General features: G+C 37.0%; 2 protein-coding genes across 2 annotated transcripts; one reads left to right on the plus strand and one right to left on the minus strand.

Annotated features, from left to right (window-relative positions):
• Nucleotides 1-922: 922 nt before the first annotated feature.
• On the plus strand, nt 923-10,181 carry mnx1 (motor neuron and pancreas homeobox 1). Its single transcript, XM_028005691.1, has 3 exons — nt 923-1,555; nt 2,351-2,511; nt 7,078-10,181. Exons 1-3 carry the CDS (start codon nt 1,045-1,047, stop codon nt 7,366-7,368), a joined length of 963 nt encoding a protein of 320 aa, XP_027861492.1. The 5' UTR covers nt 923-1,044; the 3' UTR covers nt 7,369-10,181.
• nom1 (nucleolar protein with MIF4G domain 1) lies at nt 9,594-18,273 on the minus strand. The gene is made up of 11 exons (XM_028005690.1): nt 17,195-18,273; nt 16,959-17,071; nt 15,907-16,102; nt 14,787-15,110; nt 14,529-14,639; nt 13,856-14,026; nt 12,931-13,052; nt 12,648-12,780; nt 11,261-11,392; nt 11,066-11,175; nt 9,594-10,724 (listed from the first exon to the last, which is right to left on the minus strand). Exons 1-11 carry the CDS (start codon nt 18,089-18,091, stop codon nt 10,547-10,549), a joined length of 2,487 nt encoding a protein of 828 aa, XP_027861491.1. The 5' UTR covers nt 18,092-18,273; the 3' UTR covers nt 9,594-10,546.
• Between the last annotated feature and the right edge of the window lie 1,151 nt (nt 18,274-19,424).

The following is a 19,424-nucleotide window of genomic DNA, read 5'->3' on the forward strand; positions in this document are numbered from 1 at the left end:
CACCTCTAGCGCTTCCGTTTTTTACTGTCTAATTTAACAGTAATCTATTCAAATTTGAGCTCAACTAAAAAATATCAGATCAATATTTTCCAATTTATAATTGATCTAAACCGAAATTAAAGGCAGCACTTGCTTACTTGAACTTCACCCGAGAAAACTAAGATGAAGAACAACCGACCAATAACGAGTAAAGAGCTACAATATTGAAAGGCCTTTTGAACCCTTCACCACCAACCTTTAAGGATTTCATTTTCAAAAGAAAAATAATACTGAGTCAAAGTCAATGCTTTATAAATCTTTCTTTTTAAATTGTCCAACTTGTCTTATTTTATTTTTTGTATTAATATAAAAAGGCTGCGTTAAACATTTAGCAGCACTGAAGGCCGTGAAAAGTGTTACTTTTTGTTTTAAAGCAGAATTTCTGATTGATTGCGTTGTTTTATTTAACCATTTCATCAGAAGAGGAGTTCTCTGAACTCTGAACTCCGTTGGCCACAGGTATATCTCTTCAAATTGAACTAAAATGACATCAAATCAACATGTGATTTATTATTAATTATTTACCCAAATTGAGCATATTTAAAGTTGCTGTTTATTTGAATTCTATCTGACGTAATAAAATGGCTATTTGGTTATTTGCAAGACTAGTAAAAATAAAAATAATAATAATAATAAAGATAATATTTAATTATATAAAAAAAACGCACACACACAAATTCACTATTGGAAGAAGTCATGACTGAGTTTATTTGAAATCATCATTTTTCGCTGCCATTAAACCAATCGTGGCGTAAATATTGTCGCCATCATCTTGGTGCGCGGTCATTAGGGCAGGAGGCGGTGTTGAGTCCGCTGAGTGCATCCGGTGGGACAGCCCCCTGACTCACGCTGCACCAATCGCCTCCATCTGACCGGGATTAAGTGTCAAACGGCGCTCTTCTCTCACACTTCGGAGCACATCATCAACTTCTGAAAGGTGAGGAAAACAGGGTTGATTTCTTCTCCAGTTCATCGGCCGCAGAGGCTCCCAGGACGGCCGACCCAATGGAGAAATCCAAAAACTTTCGCATCGACGCGCTTCTGGCAGTCGATACACCAAAGGCGCAGACTTCGCCGCTGGCACTTGTGACTTCCCTGTCCTCTTCCTCCGCATCTTCCTCTTCCATCCCGTCGTCTGGGAGCGGAGCTGCCCCGGACCTCACAGCGGCCGCCGAATCGTTACGCGCCGAGACGCCGCCGTCTCCGCCGAGGATTTCCACCTGCGGGCTGATTCCCAAACCGGGGTTTCTGAACAGCGCGCACGGCATGGTGGGACTACACCCGCAGAGCAGCGCGGGGATCCCGGCTCAGGCTCTCTACGGCCATCCCATGTACACATACTCCGCCGCTGCGCTCACGGGCCAACACCCCGCACTGTCCTACTCCTATCCGCACGGCTCGCATCATCACCACACCAGCGACCCCATTAAACTGACAGCCAGCACCTTCCAGCTGGATCACTGGCTGCGAGTGTCCACAGCTGGGATGATGCTGCCAAAGATATCCGATTTTAATGGTGAGTTGCAGAATTTTCTCACCCTTCCTCTCCGATTAGGATTAAGAGAAAAGTTCTTTATTTATATGTAAAGTTTAAAACTATAATACAGAAAAAAAGAAGAAAAAAAAACAATGAAAGAAAAAAAAACTTAATAATAATGTTAAAGCAAAATGCCAAAAATAAGGTTCAGAGGAATGTGCAAATTGCTGTGCCAAATAAAAATAGAACTTTTAGTGGAAATAAGCAGATTTAAGTAGTAGAAATTATAAATGCTGAATTCGTTTCATTCTATTTACTGAAATATAATGAAGAAAAAATGTGGCGTAATAAGATGCGTTAAAACAGCAGCCACATCTTTTTTTAAAAAAATTATACAAGTTTATTTTTGAAATATCAACGCTCCCACATTTCCCACCAGATTGTACCGCCTCGATGCGGAGGCTGTCATGCAAGGTTGGTTTTTCTGCAGAGGAACTAAAATGGACAGATAATGGAGAATGGGGAAAGTGGCAGTGGAGTGTGAAAGCCACAGCCGACATGCGATCTGCTCAGCAGATACTGGCTTTTTTGTTTCTGCTCACTTTAGCGGATTTGGTCAAAATTAAGAGGGCAGGAAGTTTATCTGCCTTCATATGTGGAACTATAATTTTTGACCGCATAGAATCTTATTTTAAGAACTAGACTCAATATCAACGGCGTAAACACCTGTCAAGATCGTATATTTCTACAATGAGACCAATTTAATTATTCTAAAGGATTTTTTTTTTTTTACCCAGAAAACAGCACATCTTTGTTCATTGTTTTGTCTTGCAGCTCAGACGCAGTCAAACCTGCTCGGAAAGTGCAGAAGGCCCAGGACGGCGTTCACCAGTCAGCAGCTGCTGGAGCTGGAGCATCAGTTCAAACTGAACAAGTATCTGTCGCGACCGAAGCGCTTCGAGGTGGCCACGTCGCTCATGCTCACCGAAACTCAGGTATACCTCAGTCCTGCACATCTTATTTAGCGATTGCTCGATACATGATAATGGCAAACAAGTAGGGAATGAGGACCTGCCTTGCTCTCAGAAATAAAACATTACGCGTCACAACACTTGAAAATATACACGCCACCGGTTTTTTTTTTTTTTTTAAGTTTGGGCATTCAATTTATTCAGTTTATTGAATGCACACTGAAAGCAGAACTATTTCTTTCTGCCCATACACTTCTAAAACAGTTGATCAAATAGTAACAATTCACTTTGTTCAATTCCAGTTTACAACAGAGTTTAGCCAAATTTGTTGTATTAAAAATGTCAATGGAATTAAATCAAACTAAATTAATTTAACTCATTTTTGATCTCTCAAATAAATTAATTAGGTTTTAATTATTTGGTTTCAAATTAGCCTGGAATTTAGATACAACAGACAATATTTTTTTATTTATTTATGTCATTAATCAAAAGGGGAAATCCCATTCACACAACTGACCACCCATAGAACCAGGATAAATGCATTTATGTCACATTTCTCAATTCAGAACTGTCTTCATTAAGATAAAAAGCTGCACATTCAGACTGATTAATACCAAATGCATTGCATTAGACACCAAATATACACGTTCACAGCTGGAGTCATTGGAGCACATGACGTTTTTAATACCCCTCACTGTTTCTTTCACTAAATTAATTAATAATAAAACCCTAACCCTAAATGATGCTTGTTTTCCGTGTTTAAAAAGAAACAAGAAAAGTACTTGGTTTCTGATTAAGGCATAAAAAGCTACTAAATTTGCAATGAACATATTGCATGAACATTTTCCCTGGCAACCGGAGCTAAGAAGACTTGCCAAGGAGTCTTCTAGCTGGTGTTATTTCTGGGCAGGTTCAAGCCAACCTGCAAGGTGTAGCTTGCTGGCAAGTTTAACTTAAGCATTGATGCCAAAATAGTTCAAGATGAACACAGACCTTTAAAATCTATTTTAAACTATGCAGCATTGTGTTAAACGTTTCCCCTGAAAACTACAGCTGGATATGCCATTAGGCAACGACTGCTACAAGGTTACAAAGTTCAGCTTGCCTGTACAGCATTAAGCTGAAAGCAAAATTCTCAATCCCTTTAATGCTCTACATGACATTGCTGAGGCCGTAAGCAGCTCCTTCAGTAGCAAACTGACAGACCCACTTAAAGGAAGGAAAGATACAGCAGGTCATTCATACAAACTGCAGTCAGACAACTTGTTGATAAATTTGTTCTTCTTGTTACCACTAATGTCTCTGTTATCTCTCATCTATGCAGTTATTATTGCATTGGCATTATACCATATTTCATAAGTAATTTTGTATACATCATTATAATAGGTGCAACATTACAGCTTTAAAAAAAATTATACATTCTGCAAAGTGTTTAATTTCTTTTAGATTGCTTAGATTGTTTTTCAGTGTGATTTGTTTATTATTTGTAACTTTGTTATTGTGATGTGAATTTTCCCAGTGTGGGATTGATAAAGTGTATGTATTTATTGCTTAGCGCTGTTGCTATAAAGCGGATGTAAACCTTTAAATTCTCCTTTATCAGAACTAAACTTCTCCTTTGAACTACAACTAAAAAGCGCTGTTCATATACAATGACCTCCTCAAGTAAATGGATTTCACTGGAAATTTGGCTTTAGCACTAGCGCAGTTGCTATGCTAGCTAAGGCTGGATAAAAATTTAAATTCTTGCTCCAATGCAAAATCACCTCAACTAATCTTGTGACAGTTGTTAGCCTTCATTTCAGTTAATCAATTCAATTATAATTCGATTCAAATAAACAAATTAGCAAATGACAATTACAGTTAATTAAACTAAATTAACTAAATCAACACCTGCAGTTAATTTATAATGAAAAGGTTTGAAACGAGTTTGTTACCAAAGCAGAAGCTTATGTTTAAATGGGACAAATGTTGAACATTTTATTTACACACCAATGTACTCAATTTGAATTTAGGTACATAATTTCAATAGCTAATATTTATGACTCTTTAAAATTCTTTTAGCGCAGTTCCACAATTAAAGCTTAGTTTTTAGGTCTAGTTTGTCCATTTGATCAAACAAAGCCTTTTGACCAACAGATATGGTAGATGGCTTTATACCAACATCTTTTCAACTTTCAACCACATTTACAATTGGTTTATAAGGTAATTGAATCTTTTCAACAAATTGAAAGATGACATTATGCATTTTATAGCAACTATACTAAGAAAATCCCAGTTTATAATGGCTTTACTCAGTGACTATTATATCATCATTTTTAAACCCACAAAAACAGAGTAAATTACACTTTGGCATTGTTTTAGTTGTCTAAAAACTAAGTGTTTTAATCTAATTAATGAAAAACCATTTGACTAGACATCATGTGAGATTCAACTGATGATTCATCCACTGCCAAACATAATTAATTATATTTATTTTAAGCTAAATAACTAAGATAATTTTACTCATATGTTACCAAAAACAATAAATACACATCTGTTCGTTGCTATGGCATAAAACATTAATGAAGTTAAGAAGTCTAACTTTCCTTCAAGTTTGATGTTAGCATTAGCACTTTTGGCAGCTGAAGCGGGATACAGAAATTATTTTTTGCTAAAAGCACATCCTATCAAAACCAGAGATTTTAACAATACTTAACCTATTACTATTATTATACTGTCAAATCATATTAACTTATTAGCCTTACTGTCCATTAATAAACACAGCACATGAAAAACAAGAATAACTATTCACTGCGCTGATCAAATTGTTAAGGTAATATTGTGTCCCAAAAAACCCCAAACAAAACAAACAAACAAAAAATGAACAAGCCTTAATGCTGTTAGAATTTAGCATCATTACATTACAAAGTCAAATGTTCAATTGAGAGTTAAATAATTTTGATGACTTATACACCTTAAGAGTAGAGCAGATAAGAATATAGCCTGAACAAATGTTTTTTTCACCTTTAACTTCCCAATTTCACTTCTTTGGATGGATGGATGGATGGATGCATTGTCTTCTCTATGTCTATTGTATGAGATTTTGCTCAGATACAAGAAATTCTCCAAGTTTCTGTTTTGTCAGATACAGCAGCATTACTAAAAAAGCCCCCCAGGATTAGCCCATTCTTAGCATTGCTGTGTTTAATGCAGACAGGGTGCCTCTAGAAAGCTTTTAAAAGGACGGCTAAGTGGGGACCATTTTTTTTAACTTTGGAATGACACACCAAAACCAATAACCATGAAGAAATGTAAGAAATTTTAATATGCCATAGTCATAAATCCAGATGAGTCAGTTTGAGTTTTAAAAATATGTTTCCATTGTTTATTTTGGCGCATCTTAATTACTTTATACTATTTGGGTTTAGAAAAGTGCCCACCAGCACCCCCGTGGTGGAATCTCAGATAACTGGATGGTCCTTAAACCCCAGATTAAATATAAGAACCAAAAGAGGCCAGTTGAATCAGCTCATTGTGATTTTGATTTATTGATTAATATAATACTAAGTAAATTTAAAAAATACAATGATTCAGATTTTGAAAGTTTTTGTGACAATCCCCCGGACACTAAGCTCAGCAAGGGCTGTGTTAGGTGGATTGGTGACTTTTACTCACAGTTATTAAGTGTTTATACTGTTTTGAGCAGTAAAGGATAAAAAGGAGTGACACGGCCAGATGGGTAATTATACATTTTTTAAAGAACAAAGTTTGGAAGAAAGAGAGAATTTAGTTATAACTAAATTCTCTCTTTCTTCCAAACTATCGTTTTATATTTAAAATGATTAACCCTTTACCCTGCAAACGATACATTGCTATTATGGTTAGCCAACCCTTGCTTTAACCTAGAAAAAAATAACTTAGAGATTTGACATTTTGGTTTGAATTTTAAGCAAAAGTCATTCTTGGTAGTCTTATATGATGAACTCTAATCACATTTGAACTATTTTAGGCATCTAAAGCTGTCTTTACAGCCTTGTGTTTTTTTAAAATTATTTTACAGCAGCTACTAAACAGTTCAGCTGGATAAACTTGACATAAAAAAGGGATACTTTTTGAATGTTAAGTAATTTTGTTGATTTTATTAAAAAATCCATTAAATGTTAGTGGGTTTTTTTTTTCTTTCAACCTGAAAAATGTAACTGCTTAGCGGAAAGATGATTTTACCCACCTTTGTTTACTACTTTTGGAATCCTTTTTTGATATCAGCACATCAGCACAAAGGAGTGACATTTAAACATAAGACCTGTTTTTATATAGATTATTTTCATTTTTTATAATTATTATAAGATGCACTGTTTTTACGTACAATCTCGCTACTTGGATGTGGAAACGATGGTGACGAGTGCTATTTTTTTTTTCTCAATTTCAATTAGTGGAGAAATAAGATATTTCTTCTTAGCGTTGAAAATGACTAAAACACTACTAGAAAGAGAAGTGACGTGAAATAAGAAGCAAATGGAAAACTATAAAAGAGGTTATTGAACAATGATGTCCAATAACCTTATTGACGCTTCTGTTAGATGAATTATCGGCTCCTCTTCTCCTCAGGTGAAAATCTGGTTCCAGAACAGACGCATGAAATGGAAGAGGAGCAAAAAGGCCAAAGAGCAGGCCGCCCAGGAGGCCGAGAAGCAGAAAGGCACCAACAAGAGCGGCCAGGAGAAATCAGACGGACTTGAACAGTCAGATTATCACAGCAAGACGGACTCAAAAAACGGCAGAATAAGAGACTTCAGAGACAGCGACGACGACGAAGGCGACAGTTTCTTGTACAACTCGTCGGACTGCTCTTCGGACGAGGAGCGCAATCACAACAGCGACGCCAGTCCGCAGCCTTAACTGAGCTGACTTTCAGCTGACTGACTCTGGGACGTTTCATTGTAAAAAAGAAAAATAATGCAGCTGCATGTAATCCAAGAATTTTCCTGTACGAAATTCGCAAAAAAAAAAAAAAAAAATGACGCTGATGTTGAAAAAAGAAGCAATAAATCAGAAGACCTGCATTTTATTTAGGCTATGCTCATTGCGCACCCATAGATACTGCATGAAGCCTAGAATGGGTCAGAATTGGCGAAATTCTGCAGTTTGCTTTGGTTTATCCGGGTAAAGAGACCATAAAACAAAATTATTCACAGCAATATGACAAATTAAACGGAAAATTATTTTTCTATAATGTATTTATACAATAAATTGCTCATAGAAAAAAAATGCATGCTAAAAATAATTGTTTGACCTTTATCTTCCTGCAAATAATGTAAAATAGAATGTTCTTTTTAACTTAAAATTAACATCAGGTAATGTTTCGGCGTACTCCTTTCCCCCCCTTCTTTTCGGAAACACAGAGGCTCATTCATGATTTACAGGGAGTGTTTGAGTCCTGTGTTCCCTCTCTTTGCTCTGACAGCTCGGGTCATGGGAATCACTGTTAATAGCGTTGTCGGATCTGTGCAAACGGGCAGTGAGAGCAAACAGCGAGCAGGCAGTCAGACAGGAAACATTTCACACCACACCGACAATAGGCTCGTATTAATACACCCTTTAAAAAGCAGGAAAACATGCTGCTGGATAGTTTCATGCAGACTGAGATTTTAAGGTAAGATCTGTAGCTATAATCTGTGATATCGGCTTAAAACTTAGTTTGTAAATGTAAGAAATTAAAAAACAACCCCCCCCCCCCCCCAAAAAAAAAACAACACATATGCGTTTCCAATTTAAAGATATTATCCAGTGGCCTCACATTGTAGTTGACATTAATAAGCATTTCTTAAAAAGTGCACAGAAGATAGAAAGAGATATTTTTGCTTGTGTGCATTTGGGTCGATGACATCACAAGTGGCATAAGAATCGCTGATCAGGCAATATTAAGAATATTTATGGCACAGGAGTTACAATTATTAAGTAGTAAAGGGTTTAACTTTACATGTTAGTGCTAGAGTTTGACTCTTGTGACAACAAAGTAATGGTGGAGAACACCCTGAGCAGAAAAGCTGACGCTACTGTTGGGTACAGGAAAAAAGTAAACACGTCTGAATCTGGAATTTCAGCATGAATGTGATTATAATAGCAGAAAAAGACAGAAAAGCACCAGAGGAATCAATGACACTTGTGGTCAGTTACCCTTTGTGATGTCACCAGAGGTAAAGACTGTTTTTGGAAGTGTGCATTTTAGCTTCATTTAATGGTGATTTACAACTAAACAAAATAAATGAACTGACCATGATGTTGCTTCATAGATAATAAATTATCCCTAAAGATTGTTTGGTTGATTTCACAAAAAAAAAAAAAATCTAGCAGGTAGGTTCAAAATATGAGTCTTTTACTTTAGTAATGTTATTGTCTGAAAGCGTTCGTTTTAGACTTTTGTCAACTTTTAATACGACTTTACAGTGAACTCCTGATATGTTGGTGCAATGCAGCAGACTGAAAAGATTTTGTGTTCCTGCAGTGATCACTGTTAATCGACAGCACCGGAGAGATCTTTGCACCATTTATACCAGGTTTACCGAGTAATCTGTTGAGCTGTTTGCTTTAGCAGGCTAACTTAAAGTTCAGCTTAGGGTCAGCAGGCAAAAATCAAGCTGTAGTGGACTTACAGATCTGTTTATAATAGTGCGGCTCTAAAACACTGTTTTCCTCAAAAAATAATTGCACTAAAAATTGATGCATACACTACTATATTCATTCCCCCTAAACTTGAATTTTGTCACAGTACAACTTTGATGTATTTTATTCGTTGACATAAAGTTGAGGATGACTGTGAAGAAGAAGGATAAAACATTTTTAAATTATATAAATATGTTTGTGCTTCAAGTTTTCTGCAGGATTTCTTGCAGGATTTAACTGTATTTTCCATTAACATGGACCAGCTTTGACTTCAATGCTGAAAAACACCCATCCCCACAACATGATGGTGCCACCACTGTGCTTCACAGTAGGAAAGGTGTGTCCAGGGTTACTTAGCGACAGTTCTTTGCAAGAGACATAACTTACTGATTTTGTGACTTCTTAAGTCAACTATTGTATGTTTGTTTAAATTAGGGGTACCAAAATAAATCTGCTCTGAAAACTATAAATTCTTCTTTATTTGTGAAGAACTTTCAAAATAATTGTTTTCATGTCCTTTAACCACATCACAATAAAAAAATTGAAAAGGTGTTAACACTTTACCTTCTAATATTTTTCTTTTAATATTGTGTACATCACTGAATGTTTGGCTTTAAATGGAAAAAGTTCGACCTTCCATCAGCAGCAGCCTACATCATGTACTGACAAACACTTGATCTGGTTGACCCGGCCTGTTCCTGACCCCCAGGGCTGCCCGCTCTACGCCTTTAGAATAATACAGGCATCGACAGAGCTAATTTATAGGAGCAAGTATCAAATGTAACAGAATGACTCTGCTATGCAAACCATGTGGGAAATATACTGGTGTCAGCAGGCGAACAGGACAGGCCATATTCAGCGTCCCCAAGTCAATTTATCAGGGCATGTAAACGCTGAAGAGCAATGCCACAACCTCTTAGTGTTCAGGTCAAAACACACGGGAAAGCGGAAAATGTCCACAATGCAGACAGTTAAAGTTCAGTTGAGTTTTACATGTAAAAACAAATATTTTGCTAGGAATAAAAATAATACACACAATAAAGTCAAACTCTGATCGTACAGTACCTCCAAGAGGGCAGCCATGCTGAAATATGATTTTCACTAAAAGCTAATTGGAGATGGAGACTGACCGACAGTGACATCTCCCGCACTCCTCCAGGGTGTCTCGCTAAGTTTGCGGGAGGGCTAAACAAATTTACAAAGATAAACTCTGATTGTGTATGTTGCAGATGGAAACAAAACATTTTCGTTCTTACACACACAAATCAGAGAATGGAAAATGTTTTAGTTGGTGGTGGTAGATCACCAAAGGTGGATCTCAGCCCTACATTTCAACATTGAGTGTTTTTAGATCTTTCTTTGTGGATTTATGTGAGGCTAACAAGCTTTTAATGCCACAAACTTTGGGTCTGTTTTACAGTTTGAGCTTGGTGTCTTTAGTTTCCATAGCCTTGGTGGCGACCTGAGCACGCTCCCGCAGGAACGCGGCATGCTCAGCCGGTCCCTGAGACTGGGAGTTTTTCAGGAGGAAGTGACTGATGAACAGCTTCAAGCCCTCTCGCAGCAATCCCAGCTTAACGATTCCTGAAATCCTGGTGAGATGGAGAAACAAGAGATATGTATTATCAAATTTTACAAAAATGCCAAAGTGTAACTAACAGTTATTTGACATGATCTTTCATATCACTATAAAGAACATTTGCAACATTTTCTTTTTCATTTTACAAACTAAACATTCAATACACCTTATTGGAATTTATGTGATACACCAACACAAAACAAAGCATAGTTTCAAAAAGTAAGGAAAATGAAATAAAGTCAAATAAATAAATGAATAAAAATTGTGGTATACGCTAATTCTGTGTCTTTAACCTGTAACAACTTAAACATTTACTGCTTATTTGATACAAGTCTGGAAAAGAAAGAAGCTCACCTCCCAAATATGCAGGCTATCTCCTCTGGCTCAGTTTCTTTCAGTAGCTTCGTCAGGACCTGACGTAAGAAACGCACCTTGGACTTATCCAACTCCCCAAACTCTATCACCTACACAAAGAAAGGGGAATAAGCACAAAAGATATGTCTGACTCGATTTATGACAGGACATAGTGGCACAAAATGAATGACTCACTTTGAGGATGGAGAGTGAGAGGCATTTCTTCTGAAGAAAGTGAGTCACCAGCTGGACTAGATTGGTAAATGCACAGCTGGGAAGGTTGGACAACTCTTTGAACTTGTCCCACAAGCAGAACTGGAACGTCATCTAGGAAAGTAACAGTTCTTGTTTAGTACAAGGACAATCCAGTAAAGTGGAGGGGGGGAATCGGCACATAAAGTCATCCCTTTATTACTTTACAATTTGCTTCTTAAGAGCCAGACTTTCTTAATTTTTTAAATTAACATACTGGATACTTTTTCATTACTGCCCTGAAGTTTTCCAGACAAATATGCTTTGCTAGGAAATTAACAAAGCAGTTTGAGGTATAAGTAAATGTTGCAATTGCTTTGGGTCTCTTGCAAGACATTTGGGCTCCAAAAAGAGATTTAAACTCCCTAAGGACATTATGACAAAAGCATAAACTGTACACATAAAGAGGTGAGGGTCCAGAAAGAAAGGAAACATGTAGACAACATTTTGAAAATTGCAAGAAAATGAAAAAGAACTACTACAATGTTTTCTGTTTTTCCTTGACATTTTCTCCAATGTTCATTTCTCTTTTAATGAAATGTCTTCAGAAATGTTACTTAAAAAACACAAAGTTTAATTTCTTATGTATATATGGAAGTTCATCCTGATTTATGTCCCTGGTGGCACCCCATACAAAGGCTTCATCTTGTATCCAAGAATATATCTTCCATGATTTATGCTGAATTTATTTTTGAGGTGCCAATCTTCAAACAACTTCCCTCAGTTTATTTGCATGTCATTTGAGGCAAAAGGTTCACTCTCACAAGCAGTAAGTGACTGCATCTCTATCCAGCTTACATGTGAAGAGCAAACAGTCCCAGCAGCTCTAGTTAAAGCTCTTTGATCAGGACAATGGTCACTGGTCTCTGATATGAGCTGCTGGCTACCATGGCAGTAGTGCAGGTGATCTCGCAGCCCCAATGTTTGCACTCAAATCAGGAGCGAGAGGTGTGAGGGTCTCCCACACTGCCGAGGTGAACCGAAGGCCGCAATCAAATCACAAACACACACTGGGTGGTCTTCTAAATGTGTAACTAATTATTTATAAATCATTTTTCATACATTCAAATGTACCCACAAAGTAACTAGTGTAAATAAGTCATTTTAATTAGAAAATAAAATCATTTATTGAGAATATTATTTTTACAATTTTAATGCAGCATCCCTAATTTTATACAGTTAATTAATGTCTAACCACCATTTTTTTTTCAATGTGTACACTACTTCATCTGACACAGATTACAGTTTAAACTGTAAAAATAGTGTCACTAACTGTTTTATAATGCATAACTGCATCTAACACAGATTACAGGCTTTGCACTATTCGTACCTGGAAGCGTCGATCTTGGGAGCAGAATTTCTCTCCGAGGACGGCGTAAAATGCGTTAAAGGTTTTCTCCTGCAGGCAGCAGTCCATCAGAACATGGACAATCTCTCTCTCCTGCTTGTCCTTCAGACCCATTCTTCAACAAGAAAAAAACACAAAAAGAGCTTCACAAAAAAAAATAAATAATCTAGGGTGAAGTCAGCCAAACTACTGAGGAAATGATAAGTTATGATTCTTTTGGAGAATTGAACCCAATGAAAGGACAATTATGTGAGCCAAAACAAACCTCAACAACTTCTCAAAAGCATCCAGATAGTCCTCGCTGGTCATAAGGACACAGAAGATGTTTCTCCTGACCTCAGTGTTCATCCTCTGCTTCCTTGCCAGCTCCAACACTTTCTGGCTGAACTGAAGGAGATGGAAAACAGTAAAAGGAAAAAAAAATAGTATTGTATGTTCAGATTTGTTTATGTGTTTGGCTTCAGCACAGTATTGTAACATGACATCAAGCTCAACAATGTTTGGTACCTTTCTCAAATGCAAACGCAACGTTTTATTATATTGTACTGTAATGAATAAACTGTTACAAGTGGTACATAACTGTATAAAGAGGAAAGAGTAGGATGCATTATTTAATTTTTAAATAAATAAAAATCAGAGTGTACTTTGTAGCTTGAGTGATTTATTCTGTAAATAGTACAATACTGTTCTGTAACGGCCTCAGAAGTTTGTTAAAACATCATGACTGAAAGTGTGGCAGAAAGAACACAATAGTTAAGTAAGGTAAAGGCAGCATCACGCTGATGGGTGGAGCAAAATACAGACTAGTCCTGGCAGAGAACTTGATACAGGCAGTATAATACATGTAAAGTCATGTATCATTTTGTTCTGACTTTACAATTATACACCAATTTGAGTTGATCTATCAGACAAAAATCTCAATGTGTGTTTCAATAAAACACACAGAAGTTTGTGTACCAGTACATAAGTCCAAAGGGTTTAAACTCTTCAAGGAACATGATGAATAACTTGTAAAAGGCAAGCTGGCCTTGGCTGAATGATTAAAATGAAAACGGCTACAACAAATCTGGGACAAGACGGTGCAGAGGAAGTAAGCGGTTGGTACCAGAAACCATATGAAAACATTAGAATAGATTTGGGTTAAGTTATTCCTGTCATTCACATAATATTTCATGGTTCTATTAATCTACCTGTCCCTCAGCAGCACTCTGCTTTGAGGTTGTGTCATCGTGCTTGTTGATCATGGGCGCTCCGCTCCATGACGAGCCAACGATCCACCAGCGGCCCACCTGCTCTGCTTTCAGGACGTTTTCCAGAGACACTCTCAGTTTCAGGTCACTGCCTCCAGCACTGCTGCGGATCTGGGGATCAAGCATTCACCAGCAAGTAACATTAAATTCATCTTAAAGGATTAAAATAAAAAGATCCCACAAAACATGTAAGAGTTTTAATCGTCTCCAAAAAGTCACGTTGATTGTAACATCAGCACTGATGACCAAGAATATGAAAGTGGGACTCTGGTGCCACCTGTTGGTAACATAAAATACCGCAAGTGATACAATTAAAAAGATGGATCCTCTTGCACTTAGGAAAACTGAGGAATTAGATGGAAATATTTTACAGACCTAGATAAGTATGGAAAAACAGACTACAGGAACATGCTTAGATTTCCAAACTTTGTTCTCTATGGCATTCTCTGAAAGCTGTATTCATCTATCCATCCATCTCATACCAACAGTCTGTGTTTATGAATATTAACCTTTTGTTTATATTTTTAAAAAATGTCAAAAATGAAATCTGAAGACAACCCTGCCAACCTGGCAGGAGATTTACCGACGTCAGCCCGGTCTCATCACCACCTACCAGAGTCCTCTGCAGCTTCCTCAGTCTCTCCACAGGCTCCGGATCGTACCCTGGGATCTTCCTCATGTCGTTGTTCTTTAAAGCCAGCATGGTTTCCAGCATGAATCGCACCTGGAGATAAATTAATGAGTCTTTTAGCAACCTCCTAGGTTTATAACAAAAACCCAAATAAATGTAAAAATGCAATGATCAACTTAAGCTAAACTGATGTTATGAAAGTGAGTTTTGTGTGAAGGTAAATAATTTTGCACGGCCTACCCTGGTTTGATCTTTGAACCTTGTTCCAATGTCACTGGCCTTGCGCTGAGCATCAGAGATGAGCTCCTTGAGAGCGAGCGCGTCGTCCTTCCTCAGGGCAAAGCCGACATTCCTCAGCACAAACAGAACTAACTCGATGTCCTTCTCTGAGAAAGTTCCCACCAGTAGCTTCAGGATGTCAAAAATGAGGACAGAATGCACCAACTGAAAATTGTAGAGATGAGCGATGATGGCGATGAGGTTGTCACACTCTTTGTCCTCACTGGAGTTCTTGTAGACCTCGTCAAACTGCCGCACGACTGTCTCGAGAAAATGGGCTCCGACCTGTGATGGGATACAAGACAGTGCAAATGTCTGTAGTTGTCTAAGAGAATATACACATTTTCCAGGTATAAAAATACCATACAGTTAGAATTCAGTCCTCTTTGGAGATGGACAAACAGATGAATGGACTGACAGATGGAAAGGATGGAGGGAGGGATGAAAGGGAGGAAGATGGACAAATGCATGTGTGGATGGATGCTTATTTTATTTTAAAACACCAGAAAATACAGACTGGAATTTTAAAAAAATGAAATAAAATAAGAAATATTTACCATACTGACATTAAAACGGGAATACAATATAAAAATATGAATTTATTTTCAAATGCCATATTTACCCAAATCTGGAAAACGCTTTAATAAATTTCAACCTGTTACAGGAGGACTGCAGTTGGAGGAACCTTGTGGGATAATACCGAAGGGAAATTAAATGATGATTTAAAAATCTTACCCTAGTGATTGATGAAAAAATACAAAATTAAAATCAACAAGTATGAATATATTACATAATTGGAAGAAATAGTCACTGCTTTTGAGTTACTTCAAAAAGCTTTAACTCAGAAGTTGAAACATGTAGAGAAAGTAGATATTTTTGAAAACTGAACCAAACCAATAACAAAATATCCAAAGTTAATATGAAGAAAAGAAGCATCTGGTTCTCACAAACTGCAGCAAAGGCATAAATATAAACGCAATACCACAAAGAGAAATTAAACTCGCCAGTCTGTATGACGTCAATGTTCCTACCGCTCATTTCAAATCTAAAATATTCAAGGCAAAGAACCGAAGGGCCTCACCTCCAGCCCCACAGCATAATGAAGGATGCTGACAAGCAGCACATGCTCCATCAGCAGTCTATCGGGCATCAGGGTGGGAGTGACGCAGGCTGCCAGCAGAACGTCAGTCAGCGTGTCGTTCATGTCCTTCCTGCTGCAGCTCATGTACAGCTCCTCCAGCTGACCACAGATAGAGGCCATGTTGGCCTCGCTCAGCCTGAAAATGGTACATTGATGAGAATAAAATACATCCCTGACAATGACGATTCTAGTTTAAGAAAATGAGAGGAGGACAGGGTGCAAGTTTATCATCAGTTGTTGCCATTAGGATTTTGTCAGGTAAATCATGAAGGAAGTGGTTAAATTCAGAAAATTCATGAATATTTGAAGGGTGGTATGGACTGCAGTTAATGATTGGATGAATAAAACATAACTGTAGAAAAAATGAAGACATGTTAATATTTAAGAGATCATTTGTTTTCATTTATGGGATCCAGGCTGAGTAAGTTATCTACTACTTATATAAATAAAATGTACGGTAAATCAGAACTAATGTTTCAAAATTCTGACTTTCCTAGAACTGGATAATAAGTCAATTTATGAATATGCAATGGAGAATATATACTTTTTTTGTTTTTTCAAAAGAAATTAAGGGTTTAAAAATTCAGAACTTAATCGGCTATGGTATGTTAGGGATGCAGTTGATATTGTTCTTGAACGATACACAGAAAAAAATAATACACGGCATCCTTCAAATGATGGCCCAAGAATTTACAATTCACACATATAGGATATGGGGAAAAACACATCTTGAAATTTTCTTAACCTGACACTTGAACGATTAGAGATTCAGACAAATCATTACTATTTGTCAGGTATGTTGATGGCATTAATTAAAACAAATTAAAAGGATGTGACATAATAGTTCAAGTGTAACCTTTAACAGAGCATTTTTGTGTTCAAGTGAAAATGTGGTGCTTAAAATGAGAGGAACCTGAGAGGATAAATATTCAAAACTACATTTTCCATGTATTACTGTCTGAATTATTTGTGCTGCTGCAGGAGAGTGTTACCTGTTCAGCAGGCCTTTCACTTTCCTTTTCAGCTTTTCAAGCTCAGCTTTGCGTTTGTCATCTGCGATATTTCGCAGCTGAGGTGGGACATACTTGCCAGTCAATGAGGTGCCCTTTAAAAAAAAAACACATTTCAGCAAAAATGCAGTTCACAGTACCTTAAATGACAAAAACATAACACAATAACTAATTATGAAACAAGCAACAAAATTATGTGAGTTAAAATCTAAACTCACAATTTCTGATCTTTGGTCAGGATGGGAAGCTTCTTCCTCACTTTCAGCTCCTGAAGCAGCATCAGCTCCACTTTCATTCGTATCATTCTCGTCACCCATCTCCTCCTCTTCATCTTCCTCACTCCCCATCTCTTCCTCTTCAGCATCATCACTTTCCTCACTCGCCATGTCATCCTCAGCTTCCTCATCTTCATCTGACAGAGGAGAGTCATCCTGATCCAGCTTTTCAAAGTTCTCTCTAGCAGTGTCCATATCCTCATCTTCATCAAACTCATCGTCGTATATTCCTGCTCCAGATGAGCCGGAGTCAAGGACTCCAAGGATGTAGTCCAGTCCATCCGTCACAAAGGACTGAGGGAGACTTTTCTTGTTTTTCCTTTTGTTTAATCCAAGACATCGCTCCAGCTTTTTTATCTCTCTGTCCTCTTGTTCATTTGCCTCCAGCAGAGCCATTTTTCTGGATTCTTGGAGCTTGTTAATTTTCTTGCCTTTCTTGGAGGAGGATTTAGATCCAGATGACTCCGTTTTCTCTTTAGGAACCTCAGCGTGCTTATTTGAAAGAGTTTTTGTCACTTCCCTTTTTATTTGATCAGTTTTCTTCTTCTGAGTCTGGTGCTTAATTTCTGATCTGACTTCCAACTTTTCCCCAACATCTGAGGCAAAACTGACGCTCCTTTTCCCTTCATAGTGACTTTTCATTTTGGCTTTTTTCAGTCTTCTCTTTTCTTTTCGTAACTCCTTTCTGCTTTTGGTTTTCACGGATCGCAGCCTCTGATCCCTGTCTGCTTCTTCATGATCACTAATATTTTTAACAAACTCGTCCACCGCACACATGTACTTCTGTAAGACCGCATTTCCCTTCTTCTTGCTGTTCTGTTTCATTTTCCCACCTTTCATTTCTAAAAACAGTCTGGGAATGAACAAGGTTAGCTTAACAAAGTTAATTCAAACCGGCGACACGAAAACTTAAAGCACGAATAGTTGCAGTCAACATAAGTAGCTAAGCAATATGTTTCCTATTTTTGATCAAATAAAAACCTGAAACTGCACATGCGTTTCCATGAGTGAAGGTTTGTTGACATGACACGTGACTATTTACTTCCAGGTTGCACCGTAGGCGTAAAAAGAAAAAAATGGCGTACGTCAAAACGTCTGCCATATTGGGAGGGGAGACGCTGGCCAGTAGCATTACCAACATTTCCACAAATTCAGCATCTATCGCAAGGTTGTGGTTTCCTAAGAAAAATAATTAATCACTGTATTTATTTATTTGTTTATATCTAGTCATTTAGAACTTATCACTCTTATATATATATATATATATATATATTACAAACGTTGTATTTATTATCTAAATTGGAGTAGCTTTCAACAAATAAGCAATTTCCCCTTGGGGATCAATAAAGTATATTCTATTCTATTCTATTCTATTCTATTCTATTCTATTCTATTCGTTTAACTAGTTAAACCAATACTTCCACTTTGACTACATTTGCTTAAATCTACCATTTTTGTGAAATAAAATAATTAAATACTAAAGTTTTTCCCATAAAATACATTTCAAGGCCCTAAAACAGCTTCAACCTACACTTAACCAACACTATTTAGATTTGTATCTAAATTAAAGTACTACATTTTGTGAAAATTCTGCCCTGTAAAAGTCAGGAAGTTTACACAGAAATTACTAAAATCAAAAGAAAAAAAGAGAGAAAAGAAAAACAAAAATTAAAAAATAACAAATTTGCTAGTTTTTCATGCATCAGTTTCCAACTACCATTGTTTGATTGATTTCAGTGGCAATGCAGCTTTGAAAAACAAAACAAAACAAAATAAAAGACTAAATAAAATGTGGGACATTTCCCTACATGCTTTGAAGAGGAGAAAATGTAGCATCATCTGATGGACAAATAAATATTAATACTTGATGGCTATCCAAATGAAATTTTGATAGAAGAATGTATTAATTAAACTTTATATCAACACAGTGTACATGGCTTGAAAATTAAATAAAACAAAGAGACAGAAACAACAGTGGCCCAAATTGTCTTTTCAGGGTTGAGTCACTGAACACAGTAGAAATATCTTTGAAAAAAGGATCAGGACATATTTTTCCTGATTGACTATCACTATTTTAAGTGTATTTTCTTCTCATCAAACATCATTGTTATTTATCAAACCATTTTGGATTTCTGCCCAGGGTAGTACGCCACAAGAAATCCCACACTGATTG

The sequence above is a fragment of the Xiphophorus couchianus genome, chromosome 21, assembly GCF_001444195.1.
Source record: "Xiphophorus couchianus chromosome 21, X_couchianus-1.0, whole genome shotgun sequence".
In the NCBI taxonomy this organism is placed as follows: domain Eukaryota; kingdom Metazoa; phylum Chordata; class Actinopteri; order Cyprinodontiformes; family Poeciliidae; genus Xiphophorus; species Xiphophorus couchianus.

What these genes read in the sequence shown, in the direction of transcription:
- nom1 (XM_028005690.1), bottom strand. Translation starts at nt 18,091, where the DNA reads ATGAAAGGTGGGAAAATGAAACAGAACAGCAAGAAGAAGGGAAATGCG. An exon ending in ATTATGCTGTGGGGCTGGAG is followed by an intron (nt 15,111 to 15,906) that starts GTGAGGCCCTTC and finishes ATCCCATCACAG; the next exon opens with GTCGGAGCCCATTTTCTCGA. An exon ending in GCTTTTGAGAAGTTGTTGAG is followed by an intron (nt 12,781 to 12,930) that starts GTTTGTTTTGGC and finishes TTCTTGTTGAAG; the next exon opens with AATGGGTCTGAAGGACAAGC.
- mnx1 (XM_028005691.1), top strand. Translation starts at nt 1,045, where the DNA reads ATGGAGAAATCCAAAAACTTTCGCATCGACGCGCTTCTGGCAGTCGAT. An exon ending in AAAGATATCCGATTTTAATG is followed by an intron (nt 1,556 to 2,350) that starts GTGAGTTGCAGA and finishes TTTGTCTTGCAG; the next exon opens with CTCAGACGCAGTCAAACCTG. An exon ending in TCATGCTCACCGAAACTCAG is followed by an intron (nt 2,512 to 7,077) that starts GTATACCTCAGT and finishes TCTTCTCCTCAG; the next exon opens with GTGAAAATCTGGTTCCAGAA.